Consider the following 16,213-nt stretch of genomic DNA (forward strand, 5'->3'; position numbering starts at 1 on the left):
AGCAAATGCGGTTGTATCACAGAGCTTGGCTGTAGATGATGGATCGTGTGGTGTGGTCAGGGTGAAAGCTGGAGGCATGCAGGTAGGAATAGCGGTCAGTAGGTTTCCGGTATAGGGTGGTGTTTATGTGACCATTGTTTATTAGCACTGTAGTGTCCAGGAAGTGGATCTCTTGTGTGGACTGGACCAGGCTGAGGTTGATGGTGGGATGGAAATTGTTGAAATCGTGGTGGAATTCCTCAAGGGCTTCTTTTCCATGGGTCCAGATGATGAAGATGTCATCAATATAGCGCAAGTAGAGTAGGGGCTTTAGGGGACGAGAGCTGAGGAAGCGTTGTTCTAAATCAGCCATAAAAATGTTGGCATATTGTGGGGCCATGCGGGTACCCATAGCAGTGCCGCTGATCTGAAGGTATACATTGTCCCCAAATGTGAAATAGTTATGGGTAAGGACAAAGTCACAAAGTTCAGCCACCAGGTTAGCCGTGACATTATCGGGGATAGTGTTCCTGACGGCTTGTAGTCCATCTTTGTGTGGAATGTTGGTGTAGAGGGCTTCTACATCCATAGTGGCCAGGATGGTGTTATCAGGAAGATCACCGATGGATTGAAGTTTCCTCAGGAAGTCAGTGGTGTCTCGAAGGTAGCTGGGAGTGCTGGTAGCGTAGGGCCTGAGGAGGGAGTCTACATAGCCAGACAATCCTGCTGTCAGGGTGCCAATGCCTGAAATGATGGGGCGCCCAGGAGTTCCAGGTTTATGGATCTTGGGTAGTAGATAGAATATCCCAGGTCGGGGTTCCAGGGGAGTGTCTGTGTGGATTTGATCTTGTGCTTTTTCAGGAAGTTTCTTGAGCATATGCTGTAGTTGCTTTTGGTAACTCTCAGTGGGATCATAGGGTAATGGCTTGTAGAAACTCGTGTTTCAGGTACACTTTTCCAGTTTTCTCCTTGTCCCTGCAGGCTGGCCTCCATTTGATAGGAAGATGGTCTATCTGAGTGGACAGGGATTCCTTTAGTTTAACAGCAGATCCCCAGGCTCCGTATCAGCAGAAGTTGAGCTGTCCCAACAGCAATTCCGAAAAACCTAGAGTTCCTGCACTCGCCTCTCTGTGCTGGTAGATCATCTTCACTGTTTGCACAAAGTTAGGGAGGGGCTGCTTTATAGCTGGTATCTGGCTTCTTAGCATATTTTATGCCCAAGTCCTCCTTTTATTCCTGAGCATCATCTCCACACCACTGCAGCCAACACAGGACAGGTCAAAGAGGGAATTTTGGGCTCCGTGTGAGTTCCCTCCCACCCTAAGACTGCTCCTAGCACCCGAAGGAAGGCCTTTGTAACTGCCCTTTTCAGTGACTCACTCCCACTGAAGTTTACTCTTCAGTTTCTCTGAGAGTTCACCCTCCCAGGCTGTGTCTGCTCAGAGACAGTTTCCTGCACCTCCTGAACCTCAAATCTCATGTTATTCAATATCTCAATAACCTTTTAGAATGAGGAGGATTTGCTGGTTCCTGCTCCTCCTAAGTGCCTCCCTTTAGCTGTCTCCATAAAGAGTTAAGCCATGCATATATCCCTAGCTGTGAGTGCTCCTACTCTCCTCAGACAGTTCACGCTCCAGCAGTCTCTCAGGACAGCTGGAATCTGCAGTAAAAATAAAACATTTTGCCAAAATCAACTCTTCTGTAACACCCTTAACATGAAGGAACAGGCAGCTGCAGCTCAAACACCATTTCTAAGACCACCCTTTGAGGTGAAACCTCTCAAGTTTTAGAAAAAATTCTGAAAAATCTATAAAATTTTGATAAAATTATGCCTAGCCAATCCTCATCTAAATGCTAGAATGTGCTTCAGCTCTTTTTGCTACAGCTTTCAGTAATACCGGAACTGTCAGTGATTTCATCCACGGTGTCTCATCAAGGCCAAGAACTAATAAGAGGGCATTATGTCAGAGAGGATCCTCTCCAAGACAATGAAGCCCTGCCAATTCATGTTTGCCTTCCCCGATGGAATGTTCAAGAAATTCTTTGCAACGTGGGCTGGTTTCATTTCAGACAAATGGGCTCTCAGTATTATCAGAAAAGATCTCCTCAATAACTTTTGAGCACCACTAATTTTTCCATCATTTCCTTTGCCACAAGACCTTATGAAAATCAAAGGTATTCTAGATAGTATCTCAAAACCTCTCTTCTTTGGCATAATCTCCCAGTTCTAATGGAAGAGGCTTTGGTTTCTACTCCAACTTCTTTGGGGGTATTCAAAATATCTGGAAGTTTTCAGCATAGAAACACTTGTGCTTTATGATTCAAGAGAAACACCAAGGATTTCTTGTGCATCATGGGCCTCAAGAAGGTTTATCTTTACATGTTAATATGCCCCATCGTTGAAAAATGTTAATGCTTTACCATCAGGGACAACCATTATCAATTCAAGGCAATGCTTCTCAGCCTTTCATCTGCTCCACAGGCATTTACCAAACTGATGGTTATCTTGGCAGTCAATCTGAGATGAGAGTATTCAGATCTACCACTGTGGATGAACTACTGGCATAGATGCAATTGTATGAGGCTTCACAGTTGCTGAATTTTCTTGAGCAACACTGGAGATGAATCTGTAATGAGTGCTCTAATTACATCACAAGAGCTCTCAGTTCTGTGGACCACTTTTCAAAACTGACATTGGACTAGTGGTGTTGCCTGAATTAAAAAAAAAAAAATTTATCAAAAGTCAGGACCTCACTCATTTATTGTTCTTCACTCTATAGGTTTCAACATACTAATGCCACCAGATAGTTTTCTGAGTGATGTTCCACCTCCACTCCTTCATAATTTTCTGATCAGGTAATGGAATTATCAAAATTCATGAAACCAATCTGCTGTCAGTCCCAACCAATCGATGCTGAGCTCCCTCTCCTGCTAGAGACCCCTGGGTCATTTGTTAAGGGCAAACCATTGGCAGATACAACAGCAATCTGTATGATGAACAACAGATTGTTCTGATGGGAAACTCGTAGGTGTTTGCATACAACAGAAAGTAAATGGTCCTGTCCCCGCAAGGGAGTCTTAGCCTGGCACCAATGCCGTGGATCTGCAAACGATGGGGAATGTAGTAGTCAGCTTTCTTTGATAGGTTCTTCCAGAGTTCATAACCAACCATGTAGAAAGTGGAAAGTGATGAAACCACTGTGGCTCAATCACCAAGGCAGAACAAGAAACAAAATCCTAAACAGAGGTCTGGACGACTTCCATTGCACTTGGAACATCTGGATGTCTCCCTCAATGTCACATACATCTGGAGTAAGACCAAGAAATCAGCCAGTTGGCTCCACTGCTGCGGGATGGACCTGGGAGCTGAACTAGTAAGTCCCTGATTGTTTGGAGATGGTTCTTCCCACAAGTAGATTTGTTTTCTGTCCAATGCACCAGGAAGTTAATAATTTTGGTTCCTGGCAGTGACAACCCACAAGCCTACTGAACAGATGTGCTGTCATTCTCATTGTCTGGTCTCCAAAGTTATGCTCTTCTACAGAGAAAGTCAGAAAGATCAACAAGAAGAAATGTGCAGTCATACTGATTATTCCATTTTGGTCCAAAGTAGCTATAGTTCCATACACTAATGCAAAGGTCAGTATGCCAGCCAGGGATTTTATCAGCTTCTTAGAAATTAATTCACAAAAGTCTTCTATCTCACCCAGATCTTGAATCTCAGAGTTGTTCCCTGGATCCTGAACAGTAACGTTTCCTAGAATATGATCTGGTTGATTTCCTCCTCAACTGCAGGAAATCCTTCATCAGTTGATCTTACCAGGTCAACAGGAGAATCTGGTGTTTGTGGTGCACTAAGCAGAAAAACCCTCTAACACTGGCAACAAAAGACTTTTTGAAAATTTTCCCCGTACTAAGTGTTCTCATTAAAGCTCCTTTTGAGCCCCAAGAGAAACTTCTGTCTGCCAATCTTAGTTCACCTTCCTTTTAGTGATCACATCAGCAAGAAAATTCCTGCTTAAGTACCTTTACTCCCCCAACTCAAAGTAGTAATTGAGGCTAGCCGCTGATTTTGCTTATAAAAACCCCACGGACTTCCATTTAACCTTATCAATATTCTTATACTCTTTCTGCCCAAAGTCTACACACGCTGAAAGAGAAAACAGATGCACACAAAGGATGTGTCTAAATGGTAAAATTCTATTTGCACAGAACTACACCTACAGGAAGTTTGATGCACTACTGGTATTATACAGGTGAAAGGTGGGACTAAGAAGGATAGTGTAAGACATCAAAGTCCTCTCTCTCTCTCTCTATATATATGGATTAAGTCTGTAATCTTCGAGGAATACAAATTACCTAAAGCAATTTCTGAGGATAAGTTGCTGACTCCAACAGGTGTACTAGCACATTATAGTAAAAGAGACAGAGCCTCTTATGAAGAGATTTGCCAGGCAAGCTATCTGGTTGTTGGTACATTCCTTCAAAAAGCACTACAAAATCAGTATCCTTTCTTCATCCAGTGATGCCTTCAGATGTACAAATGTTGAGTCTTCCATTGATGGTGATCTTCATGAATAAACTTCTAACTGCTGTGATATCTTTGATATGTTGTTTACATGCTGGCATTTGACTTCTTTTTAAATTTCCACCCATTTCTTGGGGGATTTTCTTTTAAAACTGCTTGCTACTTCCAGTGGTTTCCCAAGGCAGATGGAGCACCTGATTTCCAAGAAAGATAAAGATAAAATTAGTTTCCTTACCTGTAAGTTTGTCTTCTCTGAACAAGTATCCGCTGCTCTGTCAGGACCCACCCTATGTTGGTTGCTTTCAGCAACTCTTTTTGTATTCTGGCTTCATGGGGTTGGTCAATGTCATTCTCCTCAGAGGTTTTCTGGTTGGAGAGAGAGAGAATTGCAAATGTACTCTGCCTAGTACACATTTTGTCTTCAGCATGTACTCCAGCCAGATGATTCACGGTTTAGTCTGCTTATTTTTCCTTGAGACTATGACTTTCGCAGCTTTGGCAGTTGGGCCTTGCAGAGAGATGTGCCTGCAGTTCCAAAGTTACAGCACCAGAGGATGCTGTAAAGCAGGCGTTCAAAACTTGGAAGAGAAAAACCCTGCAGTTTTCCAAGCCTAATAGAACAAGGGATTCCCATTCAGAGAAGACAAATTTATGGGTCAGGAAACTAGTTTTTATCTACAGGTTATGCTCATGTACCCATATAAATTTCTGTGTGGAAAGTATTTTGCCACAAAAAACCTGCAAAAACGTCTTCCTATCTTGAGGTTTTCTATAGTTCTCATCACCGTAATATCTAATATTTTGAGAGTTCAAGACTGAAACATGTATACTGGATTGTGGGATTAAGAGGAAAGGTTATAAATTTACAGGATTACTGATAGGAGTGTTTAGGTTCGGGGCTTTAACTCAGCTAACTAAGAGGCTCTTATTATATGCCTGGTATAAGAGGAAAGGAAAAACAGATGTTTTTATTCAAGAGACCACCATGCTTGTCCATTCTAGAAATGAGCCTTTGGGGAAAGACAATAACAATCAATACTTGGGAGACTGGCAGGGGCTGAAAGAACTAAATCTGCTGTACCATGCCTGAAAAATAAAAGCAGAACACACAGATATGCTACCTTTTTACAATATTCACTACTTCCTGGAAAAGAGCTTTCTCATCAGCAGCATAAGTGACTTCTAGTCCTGTAACTCCAGATCTTGTGAGCAAAGGGGCCTGGTCTCTGCTACCTAGAAAACAAGTGAAATAATCATTAATTTTTAGGACAAACTCCACTACTCCAGTCTCTCTTATTCTTTAAAATAAAACATACAACTCAAATCATTTGAACAGAGAAAATAATTTCTGCCTCTACAAAGTACATTCATATCTGTCTTAATATTGATTAAAAATTACTAATACAATTAATCCTTCTCTGGATTATTTTTGTTCTCAAAGGTGGGTTTTAGGCACAAGATTTCCATTTTTTCACTTTGCAAATTGTTCCATGAAGAAGAGAATTTTCTAGAAATTCCCAAAGATGAACAAATTTGACCCAAGGAACAAAGTTAGCATTTTACATCCACAACAGTCAGGCTAAGAACTATATTTGAAGAAAAATGTTAAAGAACTGTACTGCATCTTATGTTCTATATTCTTCACATAAAATATCTATTTTAATTAACTACATTACACTTGTTTAGACTCGTTCTTTGCAAAGTGCTTTGCATATGAAAAGCCCTATACAACACAGTATACTTTTTAAAACTCCAACCCCACCCCCACTGACTCGAGGAAATAAAAAATAACCAATTAGAGAAGAAGTGTAATGAAGCAAAACAACAACTGTGTCTTCAAAATTCCCTTACATAACAGATCATAACATCTCTGATTAAACCAATCAACTGGAGTTTTAAAAGGAGCTTGATAAAAGATGAATACATTAGTCCACATTAGCTCAAAAAATAATTCTGTGCATTTTCAGAATTAATTAAAATACAGGCTATCACTTAAAATGCAATAATGTAAAATGATGTGCAGCTCAGTCTCAAGTCACTCCTCAAGGAGCTCAACAAGCTCTTCACTAAGAAAACAGTGAGAGCACTTACAATAAAAAGGAAGAAAGATTATCACAACATTTAAATGAACTACCTCATTTTATCACTAATAAATTCTGCAGATCAGTATGTCTGATTTTTCAATATACTACTAGTCTTATTCACAGAGTTTTCTTCATAATTTTTCAGAGCAGTTCCTAAGGCGCCATAACAGTCTCTCATGACAACTCTCACTCAGTACAATAATGGAGTTAATTAAAAATACTAACAAAGAAACAAATACCAGAATAAGCTACATTAAAAGTAATATTAGGGACTTCACCTAAACCCATAAAATTCCTGCAATATCTTAAAGAAGCAGGTGAAGGATGGAACTGTTGCCTTAAGACTAAATTTCCTCTTTATTGGTAGGTTTTGGGCTATGCCTTTATTGTTAGACAGTATTTTGTGGTTTAATATACAGCTATAATGCCACTTTTTTTTTTTTTTTTTTAATTCCCCAGAATAAATCTTAAAAGAAACAGGACTTTTTTTAATAGTCTAAACCAGTGGTACTCAACCTTTAACAGCTGGAGAGCCACTTCACCATTAAATGGAGTTGCAGAGCACCTTAAAATCAAGTACCGACATTGTGATCTTTGTGTCATGATGTTTCCTCAATGTCTGATGATGATGCAGTGTCACATCATCATCATATATTGACACATCATGACACGACCCACCATCCCCTCTCCCAGCAGCACACTCTCTCTCTCTCCATCCCCTCCTGGCTGCTGGGAAGGAGTGGTGGTCTCTCCCCATTCTGCCCCCCGGCTGCTGGGTGGGAGGTGATCTCTACTCTTACCTGTGGGGGAATCCCAGCAGCTCCTTTTCTTTCCCCCTTTGGGAGGGGGAACTTCAGCGACTCCCACACTGCCGGTCCATTTGCTCAGTGCTCCCCGCGCTGCCTGATAGAGTGGAGCGCCGATCAGATGCCTACATTGCGAGAGCCGCCTGTAGGGCCATGAAGAGCCACATCCGGCTCTAGAGCCACAGGTTGAGTATCACTGGTCTAAACAAAGCCAAAAAGGTACAATACAATAAGGGCCCCTGTTTAGATCCTAAAAGGATCAGATAAAACCACAAATATAACCCTTAAGTAAAATATTAAACATACTGTCTTGATTTAACATTTTCTATTTGTAGCTAGCCAGCAATTTCAGCAGGAGACTAAGGCAAATTTTCCTCTTTACACCTCTAGAACACTGCAGGAGCTTGCTCAGGAGTACACAAACACAGGTCTACTGCATACATGTATCATATCTGTGGTTTACAACCTATGAGATGGTTCATAGGAAGATATAAGCAGGAAAACTCTACCTATGCTTAATATGGCCTTGCATCCAATACTCACAAGAGAAAATTAAATGAGTTAAAACAATACTATAGAACCATATTTGATCATGGCTTGCTAATGCTTCATTTTTACAAGATACAGATTTTGGCAAAGTACTCTTAAGAAAAAAAATAAATAGGAACCTTGGCTTGAGATTGTTCTGTCTTTATCAATCACTATAGCACCAGTGATTTCTCTTTTATCAGTATTTGGCAGTTCTGTGTCAGATGAGATGCAGAAGAATAAAGCACAGATAGGATCAAATTCAGGGTCTGGCTCCAAGTCCCGTCTGGTTCGAGCATGTAACTCCATACTGATGAGTGTAAGGTTTTGGACCTACATCAAAGAAAACCCAAGTACAAGTTTATATTTTGTGGCTCTTTTCAAACAATTAAATTTCACACAGTTTTGAAAGAAGCAGATTATTCATATAAATGAAATCATTATAAGCAAGGGTCCAATACATTTATATAAAACTACTTACACATAAGAGGTAAAAAACTGCTGACTAAGCCTACATTTTTAGAATCTGTTTTTAAAAAAATATTAATTGTTTTGTGCAAGGTTACCAGTAGACAACTGTATTTTTAAGTAAACCAACTTGGAATAATTTTTACATATTGAATGTTTGTTTTCTAATGGGTACTGTTCTCCTGGTCCTTTAAGTCTTGATTAAACATTTCAAATGGCAGCACCAAGAACATGAAAATTACATAATCCATAATATTAAATTATAACACTTTTCACTTCCATACCATTTTTCATCATAGAATCCAAACTGCTTTACAAATCGTATTGAATTTGCCTCAACATTTGTGTGCAACACAGTACCACCTCAGCTCCATTTTTTACAGATGGGGAAACAGGCATAGAGAGATTAAGTGATTTGGAAAAAATTCACAGAGAAGTTGTGACAGAGTCTTAAACAAAATACCCGGGACCACAAGAACATCTTTCCATTTAGTTGGTCAATGGACATACAAAGATTTGGTAATTCTACACTATAACGTGAATTTAGGGTTATTCCATTTTTTGTATTTTCCATTTTCTCTGCAAAATGACATTTTCATTTTGAAAAAAGAAATGTGGGTATTTGTTAATACATTCCTTGCTTATCCCATATAGGTGGGAATCTAGCTTTTAAAAAAGAAAACAAAGCTTAGAAGTTTTAAGGAAGAAACGAAATCCTGTTTTGTTTTGTTTTTCCTAGAATGCACAATAGTTAGCATCCCTTGTTGCACAGGGAGTGCCCATGTGGGGAAGAATATGAGAAGACACAGGTAGTAGTACTCCTTTGTTTTATAACGGAAGGTCATTTCAAGCAGTACAAAAGTCAGTTTGCTTGTTTGTAGATTATGGGGATAAAAAACTGAGTATGGAAGAACCAGAGGACTGGAGTTGAAGTGAATCTAGCAGCTATGCAAAGATCAGGACAAGGAAGCAGCAGAGTACTGGACACAAGAGGGACAAGGAAGTAGCAAAAGGTTGGAGGTGGGTGAGAAGAGGGAAAGCTCCAAACACAGTTCTTCCTCTCTTTTCTCAATGTCTTTGAAATTAATGTATCATGCTTCTTAGTACTTATATACAATGGTTTGGCATGGCTTGGCATGATATATAAATCTGGACTAAGCAGATACAGCTACAGTATCAGTCTGTCAACAGATTCAGGAAAACAGTACATTTGGAATATTTTCCTCCAAACCAAAAAATTACTTTCTAAAAGTGAAAGTTAAAATTAAGCTGAAACTGACTGTGGTTCTACCAGTCATCAAGACGGTGCACTATATTGCTCAGGGGTCCGGCTACCTCCTGAGTCCTACCTCATGCATCATCAGTTAACAAAGTGGAAGTATTGGGCTTTTTCAGTAAGAAAGTTAAACAATTTACTGAATCAAAATGGATTGCTGAGTTTTTTGGTAATACTTTTTGTGCAGTATTAAATATCTAGCCCTTCTGGTTATGATCCTTCTAAATTTGAAATAAAACAGTTCTGGCTTTCTGAGTAATGACAATTTAAATATCAAGTTTAGCCTAAATAGATAGAGTAATTTAGCATCCACCAAATGTGTTTTATGTATTGTCTGATAAGTTTCAAAAGCTATTCCCATCAAAATAAGACGCATGATCTGAAGGTGCAAATAACTGAATATTTGATATTTTTGTTCTTCTTTAGAGCTCAACATAGGAGTTAAAGAGAACAAAACCCAGAAGATTATCGGGAGTTTAGAAGCTCTATTGGTGAAGATCTTGGTGACAGGACTGTACATTTTCCAAAAGTTTCCACAGAATTTATCAGAGTTTTTGGCAGATTTCTAGTGGCTCAGAATCACCAGGAGAAGTTATATAGTAAAAGCTCTTTTATCCGGCACTTCACTAACTGGCAAGCTCTATAAACCAGCATTTCTGATCTGCACTGAAAGTCCAGTTTATAGTGTGGTTGGTGTGGGGCTGGCAGGGGGCAGGGGAGGGGCTGTGGGGCGTGCTCGGGGAGGGAGTTTGGGTCCGGGAGGGGGCTTGTGGCCAGGCAGCTCTGCAGGCACGCTGCCTCCGTCCCCCCCCCGAGGGCTGACTCTGCGGCTCCCAGCCCATTGGCTGGGAACTGTGGCCAATGGGAGCTGCAGGGATCGGCGCCTGCCGATGGAGGCAGTGTGCCTGCTTGCAGAGCCGCCTGGCTGCGCCTCTGCCAGGAGCACCAGGGACGGGGAGCTACTTGCAAGGAGCCCCCAGAGATGAGTGCGACCCCCGTCTGGCACCCCAAGCCTCTCCTGTGCCCCAATCCCCGTCCCGGACCTAAACTCCCTCCCAGAGCCTGTGCCCCACAGCCCCTCCTATGCCCCTGCTCCGCATCCTCCCCCAGCATTCTAAACCCCTCCCTCTAAGTTAACTGGCATTTTCAATTTACTGGCAACCCCTGTTCCCCCAGCATGCCGGTTAAAAAAGCTTCTACTGTATAGATAAAGACAAGTTACTCCTCATATAGTCATAAATTTTAAGACCAGAATGGGCTATTATGATCATCTAGTCTAACATTCTGTATAACTAGGGCCCTACCAAATTCATAGTCCATTTTGGTCAATTTCACGGTCATAGGATTTTAAAAATAATAAATTTAATGATTTCAGCTATTTAAATCTCACATTTGTAATTGTAATTGTAGGGTCCTGACCCAAAAAGAAGGGTCAGAGGGGTCACAAAGTTATTGTAGGCAGGGTTGCGGTACTGCTACCCTTGCTTCTGCACTGCTGCTGGCAGTGGTGCTGCCTTCAGGGCTCGGCAGCTGGAGAGCGTCGGCTGCTGGCTGGGAGCCCAGCTCTGAAGGCAGAGCTGCCGCCAGCAGCAGCACAGAAGTAAGGATGGCATGGTATGGTATTGCCTCCCTTACTTTTGTGCTGCTGCCTGCAGAGCTGGGCCCTCAGTAAGCAGCCACCACTGATCGGCTGCCCAGCTCTGAAGGCAGTAGTACAGAAGTAAGGGTGGCATGGTATGGTCTTGCTACCCTTACTTTTGCGCTGGTGCTGGCGGTGCGCTGCCTTCAGAGCTGGGCGCCTAGCCAACAGCCACCGCGCTCTGGCAGCCCAGCTCTGAAGGCAGCGCAGAAGTAAGACTGGCAATACTGTGAGCCCCCTAAGTTAATCTTGTGACCACCCCCCCACAACTCCCTTTTGGGTCAGGATCTCCAATTTGAGAAACGCTGGTCTCTCCCATGAAATCCATATAGTACAGGGTAAAAGCACACAAAAGACCAGATTTCATGGGCGGGAAACCAGATTTCATGGTCTGTGATGCATTTTTCATGGCCGTGTATTTGGTAGGGCCCTATGTATAACACGGGCCACTGAATTTTACTCAATTTCTGCATCATTCCCATAACTTCTGATTGAACTAGAGCATGATGAAAGGAGGAATCTTTAATGGTTAAGTGCCCCTGAATTAGGGTCTCTCAATCGTTAATAGGGAGCAATAGTTTGTTTAATTTTGACACAATATTTTTAGGGTATATTAAGCTTCAAACTTTTTAGACTAAAAATTAAGCAGCCATTATCAGCTCCTCACTTTTGTGAGCTTTTAATTCACTCATTGAAAATTTCCTAAAGTTACCAGCAATTTTGGATGCTGCAGTTAAATATTTAATATAATATTTTAAAACTTGTAAGATACTTTTTTGGGTAGAACACTGATTATTTTTCAAATACTACCAAGCTGCATTTTAATTAATTGTCACATTATTTGTGTTCCTACAAACAGAAGAAAACCCCATCTTGAGACTGGATTGTTATTTTATATGTTACCATAGTGCCTAGGAACTTTAGTCCTGGACCAGGAGCCCACTGTGCTAGGCACTGTACAAACAGAACAAAGAGACAGGCCTTACCTCAACAAGCTTACAAACTAAGAATAAGACAAGAGACAACAGATAGATACAAATGGATGGGGAAGTACAAGGAGTTGGCACAGGAAGCAGAGGTCTCTGCACCCCAGTGGCCTAACTGTTAATAAGTTTTTTTGCAAGAATCATGGTAAAGGGGAGTTCTGAAAAGGAATTTGAAGGTAGATATGGCAGTTTTGTAGATGTTCACAGGGGAATGCCTCCTATATGTGAGGGGCAGCATGAGAGAAAGCACAAAGGTGTTTGTTTGAAAATTTAATAAGTGGTGATGGAAGCTGTATTAATGGGTTAATCAGAGGCAAGTGTCGACAGCTCAAGAGCAAATGGGATGATAGGGAGGGTGGCGATTGACTATGAAGGCCCGTGAAAGTGAATACAAGCAGCTTACGTCTGATGCAATGGGGGGAGCAATAAAGGAATGCAAAGAGAGGGATGATATGGTCAAAGTGACAAGCTAGGAAAATGGTCTTTGCATTAGAATTCTGAATGGAGATGAGCAGAGCAAGTCTGCATTTGTCAAGGCCAGATAGTAGGATGTTGCATTAATCAAGATGCAAGACAAGAGCCTGGATGAGAGTTTTACTTTGTGGATAGATAGGAAAGGCTATACTTGGAGATGTTATGCAGAAAGAATTGACAAGATTTAGACATAGCCAGGATGTAAGGACCTAGAGAGAGATCTAAATTGAAGATTACGTCCAGGTTACAGGCCTGAGTGACAGGCAGAATGGTGGCGTGGTCCATAGTAATCAAGAAAAGAGTTAGTGGGAGGACTTGGCAGGGAAGATAAAGAGGCTTTGTTTTAGCTGTGTTGATTTTGAACTGATGGCTGGACATCCATGAGGAAATGTGACACAGACCGAGATTTTAGTTCGGACAGGAGACAGGTCTGGAGTAGAGAGGTAGATCTGTGAGCCATCAGCATACAGCCAGTACTTGAAGGTGTGTTTAGAGAAGAGATTACTATGAGATACCGTGGCAAGGGAGAAGAGAAGGGGACCAAAGACAGAGCCCAGTAGAACCCGCACAGAAAAGTTGGAGGGTGAATGAGGCGGCTACTCTGAAGGACACGCCGAAGGTGTGATAACATTTCAGCTTAAGTGATCATTCAAAAGCATTTTGGCCCAAATTCACGGTAACACTTAAGCACTTTAACTTCACGAGGACTACTCACTTGCTTAAAGTTAAGTACGAAGGAGTGATGGACCTGGGGATGGGGGTTGGGGGCAGGCAGCGCTCCTGCAGTAGAAATATTGTGTAAGCTGATCCAGGTTTTTGGACCTACATGTCACACTCCTACACATTCTGGGAAGCAATGTTCCCTGTAAACTGCATACACACACAGAGGGCAGAAGGAAGAGCAAGACATGGAGGGGCTAGAGTGGCTGTTGCAGGGTCTGGGATCAGGCTGGGAAGCAGGTAGGAACTGAGGTGATTGGGTCAGGGCCGGAAGCAGCTACCCACAGCAGCTGGCGAGAGACACGTGAACAACTAAAACCCTGCACCACCCTGAGTCTTGAGTTGTTCCTCTCCACCCTGTCCACACAAGTCTCCCCATATACAGCATCCACTCCACTCCCATTCCTATGTCTCCACCTCCTGCCCCCATTCAAAGTAAACTTCTGACACCTCTGTGTGCATGTGCTTACATGCTATGCTGAATAGGGATCTTTACCCTTTCATTCTCAGTAAGGGCAATAGCAAAAATAAAAATTCAACAGAGGAGTGTGGCCTAATGGTTAACAGAAAGGATTGAGAGTCAGGTTATGGATATTGTATTCCTGGTTTTAGAACTGCCATCCTTTGTAATCTTGGACTAGCCATAAAAGGGAGACAGTTAACGTAAAAAAAAAAAGTCTCAATTTTTTTTCGTGTTATCACAACACCTAAGATTATAGTAACTGATAGGTTAAACTATTGCCTTTACCCTCTTTTGAGTTTGTTTACTTTGTACATTTGACAGCACTTTGTGTATTTTCTTTTAGTTTCTCATAAAGCAATAGATAAGAGGAAAAACAGTTTAAAAACCATTAAAAATACCCAAATTAGTGATGGTTTAGGGGTTTATGGAGTATCTAAAACTACTTTTAACTCGTTAGATTTCAAGTTAATAGGAGTCCTTTGAACATCTATAGTTTAGTTTCCTCTATTGGGAAATGGGAATAATACTTACTTTGCCAAAAAAGGTGTTGTGGGACTTAGTTCAATGCTGTTAGGAGGAAAGAACTTTGAGAGCTTCAGACAGAAATTACTATAGAAGCTTTATTAAAAATTAGAAATACCAAACCCTGATTAACAAGGATAGAATTCAACAATATTTTTCCCTTCAAACTCCTCCTTCCTTAAATAAAAGTATAAAGCATGAATAAAGTTATGCATGTTTGGTGTGCAGCAAGTTACCTCATGTAAAGCTTTTGCATCCTGCAGGTTTTGCACACTGACTTTAAAACCGTAAGAGTTGTTTAAAGATGGTCCTTCAATCTGAGAAGTTTCTTTCTTTGGGGCACTGAGAGCAGCAAACTGATTCTATTGAAAGAAATATATGCAGCAAAAAGATGAAAATCTGTAGATTAGTATATTTATGTTTCATTCTTCAGGTGACTGTTTTCCTATTTAACAACCTAAAGTTAAAAGCTCCTCTACAACAATTATAAGGAAACTTTCACTGAGCCTTTGTCTACACAATGAGTTAGGGTACATCTACACAGCAGAAAAACCAAACCAAACCAAACCCCACAGCAGCAACTCTCAGAGCCTGAGTCAACTGACTTGGGCTTGTACCACAGGGTAACCGTAGATGTTTGGGCTCAGGCTGGAACCCAAGTAATAAGACCCCGGCAGGGTCTCAGTACCAGGGTTCCAGACCGAGCCCAAAATGTCTACATGGCTATTTTTAGCCCCATAACACGGGCAGCTAGTTGACCTGAGCTCTGAGACTCACTATCAGTTACTATTATTTTTTTTTTTTTTGCTGTGGAGACATACTCTTACTGTGTGTGAAATGATCAATTTTTTACAAAAAAAAAAAAAAAATCATAACATGAATAAAGACAGAGACATTTTAGGATTTGATGTGATCAAATAACATATGCTTATCACTTTGCTCTCATTTTTCCTTTTGTATTTGTAGCTTTATAATTCCCATTTAGTTACCATGATTACTGTCTATTGTGTGTTTATTACACATGCGCACACACAGATAAGAATAATTTCCCAGATCACAACAGCAAAAACAAAATGAAAGCCCATAAAAAATAGAGATTTATCACAGACTCAACAAATTCCAAAAATTGAAAAGGTCAAAATATAAGTACAAGTGAAATAAAGGTACTTGTTTATCTTGACACATGGACTATTTTTGCATCTGAACTTGAATGCGCACTTAAATGTAATTTAATAAACCTGAATCTTTGTTTCCAATTCTTATTTACCTTCACTTGTGTTGTTAAAAGTACTCTTCGAAGAGTGTCAGAGTTACTTCCTCTTCTGTGATTCAATTTCTGCATCTTTGGTTCTGTAAAAACATAGAACAAATGCAAATGTTATTTACTTTCCCCCAAATATTCTAAGAAAACTGAATTACCTACCAGGAAACAGAAAATTCTTCTATCTATTATAACGTGCACAAATTGATCACCTCCAGTCCAAAGAACAGCCTAGTGTGTTTTACAGACTATATGGCACTGTATAATAAGACAAAAACATAGAGTTATCTTGGACAGTCTTAAAATTTAAGATATTTAATATTTATATTCTAATTTCAAAGTAAGTATGTGTTTGAAACATACCAGTGACTTAAACAAAAAAGACTTAATGACTCAAAAATACTCAACATTTAATTTCAGTTATGTTGTTCATGTTTTAACCATCATTTTAGAATTCATATTCTAGCCACAGTACCACA

General features: G+C 40.6%; 1 protein-coding gene across 2 annotated transcripts in view; it reads right to left on the reverse strand.

The window, feature by feature from the left end:
- Positions 1-16,213, reverse strand: part of REV3L (REV3 like, DNA directed polymerase zeta catalytic subunit) — a 258,653-nt gene that overhangs the window by 74,743 nt on the left and 167,697 nt on the right. For both annotated transcript variants that reach the window (XM_077812949.1, XM_077812950.1), the window contains 4 exons: positions 15,741-15,823; positions 14,710-14,835; positions 8,066-8,258; positions 5,629-5,740 (listed from right to left, as the gene is read on the reverse strand). In XM_077812949.1, coding sequence (XP_077669075.1) covers positions 5,629-5,740; positions 8,066-8,258; positions 14,710-14,835; positions 15,741-15,823 — 514 coding nt within the window. The remainder of the gene's footprint in view (positions 1-5,628; positions 5,741-8,065; positions 8,259-14,709; positions 14,836-15,740; positions 15,824-16,213) is intronic.

Source organism: Eretmochelys imbricata, chromosome 3, assembly GCF_965152235.1.
Source record: "Eretmochelys imbricata isolate rEreImb1 chromosome 3, rEreImb1.hap1, whole genome shotgun sequence".
In the NCBI taxonomy this organism is placed as follows: Eukaryota; Metazoa; Chordata; order Testudines; family Cheloniidae; genus Eretmochelys; species Eretmochelys imbricata.